Below are 11,784 nucleotides of genomic sequence, written 5' to 3'. Positions count from 1 at the left end.
ACATCTGCCAGGACGCGGGCGGCAGCGCGGGAAAGTGCCCCCAGTCCCCGCCCCGGCGTCCCGAGCCTGCTTGGCGCGAACCGTCAGTCGCCTCGTGCCAGCCCCGCGCGCCGCTGCCGCCGCTCGCCCGCCTCCCGCCGCCATGGCTCCCCGGCGCCCGCAGGTGAGGGTCCTGCCCGCGGGGCAGCGCCACGGCATGGCGGGAGGGGCCGCCTGCCGCCCGCGCGTGGCTCCGCGGCGCGGGGGCGGCCGGCGCGGAGGGGGCGCGGCGCGGGCTCGCGGGGGGAGCCCGGGGGAGGTCAGCGGGTCCTGCGAGTAGCCGGTCGCCGGGGCGCTGCCCGCGGCGGGGCGGGAGGCAGCTGCGGCCGGGGGCGGCCGCCGGCCTCCCCCTCCCTCCCTGCCCTCTCGGCGCGGCGGCCCGGGAGCCGGTCTGCGGGCGTCCCCCGGGGGGCCGCGCCGGGGCGCGAGCGAGCTCGGGGCGGCCCCCGCGCAGCCTGCACTTGCCGCGGCGGGAAAGGCGCCGAGGCGGTTTCGCGCCGGGCCGGGGGGGGCGGCGCGGCCGTTACGGCCCGGCGCGGCCGTTACGCCGTGGCGCGGGGCCGGACGTGTTTGTGTTCCCTCCGGCTGGCGCGAGGGAAAATGGTTGTGGCCTCTCGTGAGGCAAATGAAAGGCTTATTTATGTGTTGATGGGAATCCTAGATCTCTTGGTTATCGGGACTTAAAAGGGCTTAACAGAATAGCTGTGCTGGCCGATCCTGCTGCTGGAGACCATCCAATAGAGCCCAGTCTATACTGGCAAGGCTTCTTTGCCGGGCACTCCCCCAACCGCCGAAAACAGCGCCAGAAATATTCCCTTTTGTATCTGGAGCGGCATCTGTGCCAGGTCTCTGGCTGCCGTAGCTGTATCACATCGCAGAGTTACACTTTGGAAGTTTTTATGCTCCTAATCAACATCAGTAAAACTTTGATGTGTGGGCCAGGCCTCAGATGTGCCCCGGTCCCTCTCGTTCCTATGGCATTGTTGGTGTTTATATTACTTGGATTCTAGGATAAAGCAACTTACAGCTAGTTAAAATTTAAACTATATTTGTAAAATATTTGGCCCTGATAAGATGGGCCTGTGAACTGATCGTAACAATAGTGCTCAGCCGGAGTAGCCTGTAAATGAGGGAGCAGACTTGTGCTTCTAGCCACCACTCTAGGGTTTGAAATGGGAAACTGCAAATAGAAAGGCTTCCTGGGAAATGAAAGGCTAAAGCCCATTAGATAAGGTATTTCAACTTTGTAATAGAAATTAACAGATTAACAAGCTGTTGTTTCAAAGCTGTTTTTTGTGTGGATATGCTTCGTAGCCCTTCGCTCAACAGCTGTGATGTATTCAGTATTTGGCTTCAGATGAAAAGTAATTGATAAACTAAAGGGGATTTCTAGATACTACTTGTGTACGTGTACTTTTTCCAGCGTTCTCTGTAATGAGTTGGGAAGGATGTGCTTTCTGTGTGTATTTCATTTGTGCTATTGACTTAAAAGAAGTATTTCTAAATACTGAGCAAAACTCATCTATGATAATGATCAGAAACTCACTGGAGCAGAGACTTTGCTCCCATTTCCAACTTTGGAAACATCTCTTTTAATGGTGATGATAGTTCTGCTGGTTTGAGATACTTCGTTTATAGTCAGGCATGTTAAACATCCTAAAATGTTCAAACATCCTAAACTTCAAGTTAAGGTTGTTTTAAAATGATGGTATGCTACAGTAGATCTCTTATTTCAATGGTGTTGCCATCTTTCTTTTGCAGAGACAAGGTTGTTTGGGAAGGAAAAACTTCACAGCATTCCGAAATATGAAACTGATTCCCATGGAAACATCCTCATCCTCTGATGACAGTTGTGACAGTTTTGGTTCTGATAATTTTGCAAACACAGTAAGTACAGTACAAGAAAAAATTGAACATGCACTGTTGGTAATGCCCCACATGCTTTGTGCATGATTAAAACTGCTTGCTCTGCTTACATTTTTGTACAGTAGTTACAAATCTACACTATGCACTGTAATTTCATTTCACTTTACTTGTGTTTCTAGGTAGTAATTGTTGGAAGCAGATTAGCTATTTATTCTAGCCTTTGAAATGTCACCTAACCTAACATGCCTGATAATTTGTCACCACAGTTCTGAAACCACTTGTAAATCCCTGAACTATTTTTTTCTTTATTACAAAAGCTATTTGCTTATAGTGTGCTTTTAAGTGTGAATCATTTTCTGTACAACTTCAGATAAAATATATTTTATTATTCATAGAAACCCAAGTTTAGGTCGGACATTACAGAAGAGCTGGCAAAAATTTTTTACGAAGCCTCTGATGATGAATCCTTCTGTGGCTTTTCAGAAAGTGAGATTCAAGATGCGTTGGTAAGATGGTTGATGTTAATTTGTGATTTTAAATATAAATTCTTGCACATTTTTAATTGAAAAGTAATAATGGCAGATTCAACTTAAAAGTCCAGTGTTGTCAGGAAGAAACATCATTTTTATTTCAGTGTGTCAGTCCAAGTATCCATAGTTTCTTTTTGTCTCCCTGAAAAGTCCCCAAGCCCCTGAACTTTGCAAGGCCAAAACAAAAACTGCCATGCAGATTTTGAAATACAGTACATCCTAAAGCTATCCTTATTGGATTTTACTCTTTAAATATAGACTCTTGCACTTCTGGTTTACACGGTGCCAAATGCTGTGCTAGCTCACAGACTCCAGCAAACCTGAGAGAAATCTCTGTGTATATTGGCATGCAGTCACCTCTGCGCTCTTACGGTGCAACAGGAAATGACACAGGAAATGCTTTACCCTTTTAGCAATAGGGGGTGGAATCCCCCTTGCTGCTTTTCCTTGACTTCAGTGCAAGAGCAGTTTTACTGCTTAGAGAGACCAAGAGGTGGTATTAAATAGAGCAGAGAGCAGTATTACCATGTTTGGCATAAGATGAGTTTCTGTCGTAACTTCAGAACATGCTGAGGAATAACTAGATGAGCATAGCATCTGATTGGAAGAGGATGTGTGCCTGAGTTAATTAATCACAGCGGTAAAGAGAACAAGCAGGAGGCAAAGCTGGAATAGGTATGTAAGGCAAAGGAATCAATAACTACATGTAAGTGGGCAAGCCAGAACCACATACCCGTTTTAATAAAACCCTATGCAAATAGGGATGGCCGTTTGAAACTGATGAAGAACTATGCACGTGAAGCAGAAAGCCTGTTCTTACCTGCGACCCAAAATAAGACCGAGTCTTACAGAGTCTAAAACTAAATTGAAATAAAAGCCTATCCCAAAATGGACAACAGTTCACTGCAACTAAAGAAATTAATTAGTCTTCACTATATTGCTCTTTTTTTCTTATAAAAGTCTCAGCAAAACGGCATCAATTCAAAGATGAGGAAATATTGGGCTCTTACTCATAATTGTTTCATTGACTGGCACTGGGAGGAAGTTTCTACTTGCTATCAATCTCACTCTTGATGGGTATTCTTTACGGGTTATTAGCTTGGGACTGACCCTGTGCGGAGAGCTGTGTAATAGTCCCCCCGCCCCCAGCCGAGTACAGTATGTTGCAAAAAGCCCTTAAAAAGTGATTCTTTCTGTCCAACACACATGCACAAAAAATTGTCTTCACCACTAGGCTGGCAAGTGGCAGGTGGCAGCTAAGACTGCTGCAACTGAAACCAAGCTCTTCTGGTGTGTTTCAATTTTACATTGTAGCTCCCCCTGACAGCTTTTTACCATATATATATGTACATATATACATACACATACACATTTATGTGTATTAGAGCACTAGGACCTGAAACTTAGAAATGAAAGTTTAGATTTCAGCCAGATGTCCTCTTTAAGCCACCTCCCCCAACACACAAAATTGTCAAACTGTATTTAACTGCAGAGCAACTTACTTGGTTTTATGTACTTCCATTGTGGTTTGTTAACAGAAACTGGAATCAGATTCAGAGGAGAATGATGTAAGTGCTGAAAATGAGGTAACTCAGCGAAGACAAAAATGCTCTATTCCTCTAAAAGTAGCTATGAAGTTTCCACCCCGAAGATCGAAAAGGAGGAAGGATGAGATGGACTCGCTTCCTGAGAAGCTGATGCCTGTTCCAGATTCAGACTCTGACTCTGAAGAAAAGGGGTCCGTGTTTTTAGAAAAAAGAGCTTTAAACATAAAGGAAAACAAAGCAATGGCAAGTACTCAGTGTCTGTCTCTCCCCCCCACACACCTTGACTCTTAGCCAGTCCTCTTTCGTTGTCCAGATTAACTGTAATTGGAATTATGTGAATTCATTAAGAGGAATTTACATTCCTAATATTTCAGTCTGATACTTCATGTTCACTGGCATGTGAAAATCTGTAGGCTGGGATAAGTCCTTTAGAAAAAAATAAAATAAAAAATCCAGGTGTTGAAGCCCTATTCTTTGTTTAGGCTTGCAGCCTTTTAAGATTGAGCATTTTCAAATTACTTGCAGTCACTAGAACATAAAAATAAGACATAAAAGTAAAAAATTGAAGAATGACTGCATTTCCTATAAGGTAATTGTACTTTTAACCAATTGCCCTAATCTAATAGTCTGTAATAGTACATAAACTCCCTCTTAAGACTCTACTTCCTTTTTCTTTCTTTCATTAGCTTGCAAAACTAATGGCTGAGTTACAAAATGTTTCTGGTATCTTTGATGGGAGAAGATCCTTGTCAACTGCCAGTCATGTAAGTACAAACTTACTGCGTTTTCCTTCAGATTTGAGATCCAAATTCTGATGTTACAAAACAGGACTCTCAGATAAAAATCTTAATAAACCAAGTAAATCAAAGTACAGTTCAGAATTTTATTGCTTACTAAAACAGACATCCTCATTGTGCAATTTTCTTTTGATTTGCCACTGTATAAAACTGAACAGATTTATTTCATAAAGGCCTAGGTGTTTCCACAGGCCAATAAAACCCCAAAAGATGTTGTGTAAATGTGTATTTATACAAACACTGGAGATAGGAGGACAGCCCAAGCTTTGAAGCTCAAGCCTCAATATCCCTTCAATTTGGAGTCTTGAAAAAAACTGATATTGGGCCCAACTAGGTCCTTTAAGTAATAGGGCTGAGAATTAGAAGCGAAATCCATTACACTGCTAATTTACCTGAAAACCTTGTGAAGATGGGAGCAGCTCTTCATAGATTGAATTCTGCTGCTGTGTGAGGGAACTATTGTGTCCCTGCAGAAATAAGATACAAATGTGCCACTTTGACTCTTCCTCTGGAGCTTGCTAAATGCTCAGGATGAATTTGCCTAGGATGTTTTTACCTTGTTTTTTCTGACTGGGTTTGAAGAGGAAGAGGGGAAGGAGGAAGGGTTTCTTTGGGAGAGAAAGGAGGAAGGCATGTGTGGGGAAGGAATGCGTAGTGGGGATGGAAAATGTTTTGGTTTTGGCCTATTCTGTAAGGGGCTCTTAAATTTTTCCAGGGACCAAAGCGACTTCCAAGACGTTCATTTCCCAAAAGTGCTTTGAGGAGGAACCCAGACCGCAGTTCTCGGCCTCACACAAGATCCAGGTCCTTGATTGAAGGTCCACCTACTCCTTTACCAGAAGAAGATGATGATGATGACCGTTACATCTTAGTGAGAAGAAGAAAGATGTCTGATGAGTACCTGGAGGTATTTGGAGGTTCTAGTTCTTCAACTACAGGTTGCTCAGAAAGGTGGTTTTCTGACCCTTGAAGAAAATGGAAGTTCTTGCAGAGCTAATTAGGATTATGAATATGCCATGGGCTGGAAAGAAGTACAGAGAATAACATGATGTGCATGTTCTCCTTCTCCTTCCCACCCCGCCCCCCATCCTGGAAGAATGATTCCCTCCTGCGCTCCAGCAGGACCTAAGTAAGAGCCAGGAGCATTTTACTTAATCGGTCACCCTTCAGATGCTGAAACTGCCTCCATATCATAGGTCTTTGCAAAAAACTGTGTCTCCTATTTGAATAGATGATCTCCTCTTTAAGTAGAAGATGAGTATTTGAACCTCTGGCACTGCTTCGAGGATCTCCACATTCTTATTTGTGAAGAGTTCTTGCTGAGACTAATCCTAACTGTATTGTCTTCACTATTCAGCATGAAGCCCAAACTCCCAGGAGAGGTCACCGTGGTGCCATGGCTCTTCCACACATTGTGCGTCCAGTTGAGGAGATAACAGAGGAAGAACTGAATAATATTTGTGGATCTGCGAGAGATAAAGTGTATAACAGGGCCATGGTAAGTATATTCCAACTTTGTGAAATGAAGACTTTGTGAAGTTGTTGCTTGTTATTCCCTGCTCGTGGCTTAGTGTCAAATCTCAAAGACAGGGTCTCCCTCGCTAAGAGGAGGGATGTGATTTTTTTGGAGGGGGAGAAATATGCCTGAGATCTTGAACTGTCATCTGTTATCTTCTCCTGAATTGATAGGATGGCCTTTACCAAGCCAGTTAGCTTGCTCCCACCCTGAAACTGCTGTTATACCTAGGAGATACCAGCCCGTGAAAGTGTTTTAACAAACACTGAAGATACAACATAAAAATAGCCTTGATCCAAATTTGCTTTCAGTATCAGGATATGTACTGCTAGTTGACAAAGAGATTACTTGTTAAATGGTCTATTCCACTAACTAAAGAGCCATCTTTATTGTCTTGTTTCCTGAACTACTTTTCCTTTGTAGGGCTCCACTTGTCATCAGTGTCGCCAAAAAACCATAGATACCAAGACAAATTGTCGTAACCCTGATTGCATAGGAGTACGGGGCCAGTTCTGTGGGCCGTGCCTTCGCAATAGGTATGGGGAAGATGTCAGAACGGCATTGCTGGATCCGGTAAGATAGCTTTGATTATTGACTTTATAATACCCCTCTCTGCTCGAGTTAAGCATAGTTACTCACAGTTATGAGTTCTAACAGGTAAATTCCTTGCAGTGCTGTGCTACGTACGTATTCCTAGATCAGTTCAGACTGAGTCACAGAACCTTGTGTTCTATAGAACTCCATATATCATTATTTCCATAGTTTTATTTATGGAAGTAGACTACAAGAGCCAAAGCATGCTTGTATTTGAGCATCAAAATAGTGTTCTCTATTTTGCCTTGCATTATTAGTGTTTAATGCTCTGTGGAGAGAAACTGTATCTTGAACAAAGAAAATGCTGCTGTTGTGGGCTGTTGAAAGGGTGCAGGAGTTGAGCAGAGTAGAATGCTTCCTGTGGTTATGTGCAAGGAAGGCAAATCACAGACTGAAAAGTTTGGATTTTCTTCTGTACTTGTTTAGACAACTTCTGCAGGGCTGATTTTTGCTGTAGAACTAAGTGGGAAGCAGGGCCCTCTTGAAAGCTGCAGTTGTGAATAATGTCTGGGAATCCAGATCAGTTAAAAGGTCTTGTTGTCTGTGTTTTCTGTAGACCTGGAAGTGCCCACCATGTCGTGGAATCTGCAACTGTAGCTTCTGCAGACAGCGAGATGGCCGATGTGCTACAGGTGTCCTGGTTTATCTAGCCAAGTACCATGGCTATGACAATGTCCATGCCTACTTGAAAAGGTAAGCGTGCCATTGTCTCAGTAGCATGGCTCAGCTCTGTAAGCAGGATAAGCAGCTGAAAGATGGGAGAGGAGCTCTCTCCCGCTCTCACTGATTTACATCAGGTAAATATCTTAAGATCAGTCCTTGTTGCCTCTAGAATCTGAGATTTGCCATAATATTTTTCTGTTACTGCTAGTTCTCACGAAAAACAAGTGGTATATCCACTCAGTCTTTGAGCTCTGAACTTGAGCTGGGGTTTATTGTCATGGCCTCCACTAATTTGTCTAAAGAGTTTCTGAACAATGCTTTGCTATAAACTGATACCTGTCTCTACTTGTCTTTCAGTCTGAAACAAGAACTTGGAATGGAAGACTGAAGCTGTGACTGCCTTCAAATTACGTACTCTTTCACCAATATCGCATTATTGCCTACAGTGTATTGTTTAATCAAGTGACATTACAAACCCAGTGTATTTCTTCTGCCACCTTTTGGGTTAAAAAATGATAAAGAACTATCACATATCTCAGTGCAAATCATACTTAGAAAAACTGTCTAATGAAGGCCTTTTCCTACAGGCCATTGTTATCTGTTAAACAACTTTGCAAACTAGAGAGCATCAGTCTTTGCTTTCATGGCAACAACTTTTTTTTTTTTTCCTGAAAGGAGATGGGACTTTAAGCTGTTAGTTTTATTCATATGGTGATCTGTGCTGCAGTTTTATTTATGCTTGAAAGGTAAACACAAAAAGATACAGCTGTTCTGAACATTCAGGGCACTGTTCCCATGAGCCAAGTGGGGTAGGTATGTGCTTAACTCATGACCAACTTCAGCTGCAATACAGACCCCTCCTGAAAATAAGTGATAGAAGCTAGAAATTCTCTAAAACAGCTATTTGTTCTTAAGTTTGAAAAGGAAGCCCTAAAGGTTGCAGCAGAGCAGTCTCTAGGCATTATTCTAATGGTTTTATAGAGTACTCAAAGTGCAGACTCGTTTTGAGGGAAGTTCTCTACTGAGTGACTTAAAAAATGCAGCAGAAGGAATTGGGGGTGGGGACGTTGTATTACAGTTTTGTCACATGGCAGGAGACCACTGCCAAAAGCTTCCACAGCACCAGCACTAGGATTGCCTAGCGATGACAGTGACAGATGTGAGAGTGCTGGTATACATTGTGGAGTGACCACTCCGTCTGAAATAGAGTATACCCTATGTTAAATTAATGTTGTGGTCTGGAGTTTGCTTTTTCCTGCTGTTGCTGCCAACTGCAGAACCACTTCTGTGCAGAATCAGTTCTGGTCCTGGGGAGGGGAGCCCTCAAGACCAGGGCTTGGATAAGTACAGGAGCAGTGGTTCATGTGGCTTTTGGCCAGCTGCGAAGTGAATTAAAGATGTAACTTGCTGAACTTGAGTATCAGGAAGAGGGGCAATGACAAAGCACTGGGATCAGGAGCCTGAGTTTACTTTTCATTTTGTTCATACGTAAAAGAAAGAACTTGATAAGCTACAGTCCAGCTTAAGTGAAATATTCTTCCAGTTGCATAGAGCAACATAAGCATGAATAGATAATGTTCTCAAGAGGCATATACCCTGTCTACAGTAGCAGATGAGGAAAAGCAATTGCCTCATCTAAAGGCTTTTAAAAGATAAATGAAAAGGGAGATGTAATGGATTGCATACAGTTTGTGAGCACTTACAAATGTGGTTAGTGCTGTGGTCTCCTCAATGGTCCAGCCATATTTCTATTTATGTCTGTCTCAGCATGATTGTAGAAACATATTTTGCATGATGTTGTTAATGAACCATGAGTACAGCAAAAATTGAGCTGAAGAATTCTAGTATGCTGCGTGGATCAGTCTTGTGTACTCAGTGCTGTAGAAAAGAGGGTGCCATGAAAATTACATCTGGAGAACCACAAAATGTATAAATGATCTTAGTTTGGTAATGGAAACTGCTGTGTAAGCTTTGTGTAAGATTTAGAACACGATGTAATAAATGTACAGTTGAATAGTAGGCAGAATCAACTCGCATTTATTGAGCACTAGAACAAGGCATGGCTTTAGACCTCTCCACTTGCACAGTATTTGTACTGTATGTGTGTATATATAATGATTGATGTTTTGTACCTTTCTGGGAAGTACATCAGTGTATGTGGAAGGGGGAGGAGAGAGGAATTTAGAAGCAAAAGATGTTTGTGTCAGACATGCAGCTCTGTTTCATAAATCATCTGCGTTGAAAATCTCCGGTCCCTTCTTTGTCTCTATTTTTATAGTGTGAATAGCTGTGCAATCTAAGGTGGAGAGTGCTTTACCCTTTAGGTACATTTCATGAAAAAGGAGCTCTAGAAATACATGTTCTGACAGCTAAGAATGATTTTTCTAATTGTTGGGCTTGCCTTTTGATTGCTAGAGTGTGAAAGGACTATGTTAAAAGCAAACCCTTGTATCATGTCATGGAGATTGCTGTATAGATTCCCTCAAATCTATGAAGTTCTGTACAAAGGTTTTTATTTTGGTAATAAATTTTTTTTGGTTAGAATTTTTGCCTCTCTACCGTTTTTTATATATATATATATATATATTTATATATATATATATATATATATATAAAAAAATAGAGCTGTACTTAGATTTGTGCCACCTTTCAGATAAACAATTATATGTACTGCTACGAAGTAAAGGAGTTGGTCATACTTGGAGGAGCAGTGGAACTAGAATATCTCTCTCCCAAGGCCCGAGTACCTCGACCAAACTTTCTCTGATAGTCACGCTGTTTGGATTGAGTGCTTTGGTAACTTATGCTTAAAGATGACTAATTTGTGATTGTGAAAGTTAAATATACAGGTGCTGCATTCATGCCATATACAGACTTTTGGCACATCTGCCAAGTGCTTACCTTTATTCCTTTGGGTGTTGGGGTGGGGGGATTAGATGCCTCCATCCTGGGCTCAAAGGATGAGGAAGAGGATATTGACCTATGCTTTTAGATGCAAGTCAAAGTCAGGTGACCTATGCTTTTAGATGCAAGTCAAAGTCAGGTGCCAGCCACTGTTCCCCCACCCCCCACCCAGACAAACTCTAGGTGACTTCTCTCATGAGCTCTGTGCTGGAGTAGAGAATTAACCTGGGGGCCCTGACTGCAGGCTGATAGTGCAGAAGACCATTCTGATACTTGTGCTTCTTGCTTTCAAGTCAGTGTAGCGCAGTCTAGAGAGAAGAGTTGTATGAGATAGTAGCAGAAGAATCCATAAAGCCACCCTGTATTCAGATGGAGTAAATGGGAAAGAAACCATCAAGCAGAGTGACTGAGCTGACCTCAAATATTCTCTAATGACAAAATCTGCATTTCGTTGCTCTTGCCTAAAAGCTTTCTTCAGATACTTATCTTTCATTACATTGCTGGTGATGTGAAAATAAATTCATATTTAATTTGCGTAGTATTCTAGTTTAAGATTTAGATGATTATTTTGTATATCTTAATACAACTTTTTTCCCCAAGCCTCTGTACCACAGCTACTTAAGTACTGTTGATATTAACCTGAGAAATAGTTCAAGAGCTCATGGTTTGTCTCTGCAGCAAATGGGCAGCACATTAAGATACTTCACAAGGAAAAAAATCCCAACTCTGTCAGATAGTTTTGAAAACAAGCACGGAAATAGAAACTCGCCCTTAAAGGAAGAATAGAAGGCGGCAGCTTATGTGTGAGGTAGAATTACTGTTAATTTATTAGTGACTGTGTGAGCTGATATTCCCTCACCATTCTCAGCTCTGGTGCCAGTTGATCTATCTCCGTCTGATACAATTTCTAGGGGTTTTGTTTGTTTCTTTTTAATTTTGCAGTGCAATCATTCATAAATGCTAGAAATAAACACTGAAAAGACTAGTAGGAAAATTACTCTTCTTGTAGGCTTATATATGTGTGTGTGTGTGTGTGTGTGTGTGTGTGTATATTTACTTTGTTTTCTGCTTTTTCCCTGTCTCCCTTTCTTTTTAATAAAACAGTTATACATTGAAGCATTAGGTCTCTTTAGATAAGTTCCCTTAGGGGAAGGGTTTTTGTCTTCTTCCTTACCTATTAAGCAGTGTTCTTTCATTTTATGTATAGGTTACAAAAATAACAACAAAGCGTTACTTCACAGACTGATAAAATAATAAGGACTGTACATTCCAGAGCAACACTCAGCCTCTTAACCAGTTACATTAGTATAGAGAGGTGCAATGGAAAT

The 11,784-nt window shown here is 42.1% G+C and overlaps 1 protein-coding gene across 1 annotated transcript; it reads left to right on the top strand.

The window, feature by feature from the left end:
• Positions 1-10,096, top strand: CDCA7 (cell division cycle associated 7). Its single transcript, XM_067299046.1, has 10 exons — positions 1-163; positions 1,801-1,926; positions 2,301-2,411; positions 3,974-4,225; positions 4,669-4,746; positions 5,495-5,686; positions 6,137-6,277; positions 6,719-6,868; positions 7,446-7,582; positions 7,910-10,096. The coding sequence occupies exons 1-10, from the start codon at positions 143-145 to the stop codon at positions 7,938-7,940; spliced, it is 1,239 nt and encodes a 412-aa protein (XP_067155147.1). The 5' UTR covers positions 1-142; the 3' UTR covers positions 7,941-10,096.
• Positions 10,097-11,784: the final 1,688 nt, after the last annotated feature.

Source organism: Apteryx mantelli, chromosome 6 (genome assembly GCF_036417845.1).
Source record: "Apteryx mantelli isolate bAptMan1 chromosome 6, bAptMan1.hap1, whole genome shotgun sequence".
Taxonomy (NCBI): Eukaryota; Metazoa; Chordata; class Aves; order Apterygiformes; family Apterygidae; genus Apteryx; species Apteryx mantelli.
Note: the sequence above shows the minus strand (reverse complement) of the source record. Positions and strands in the feature narration are given on the sequence as shown.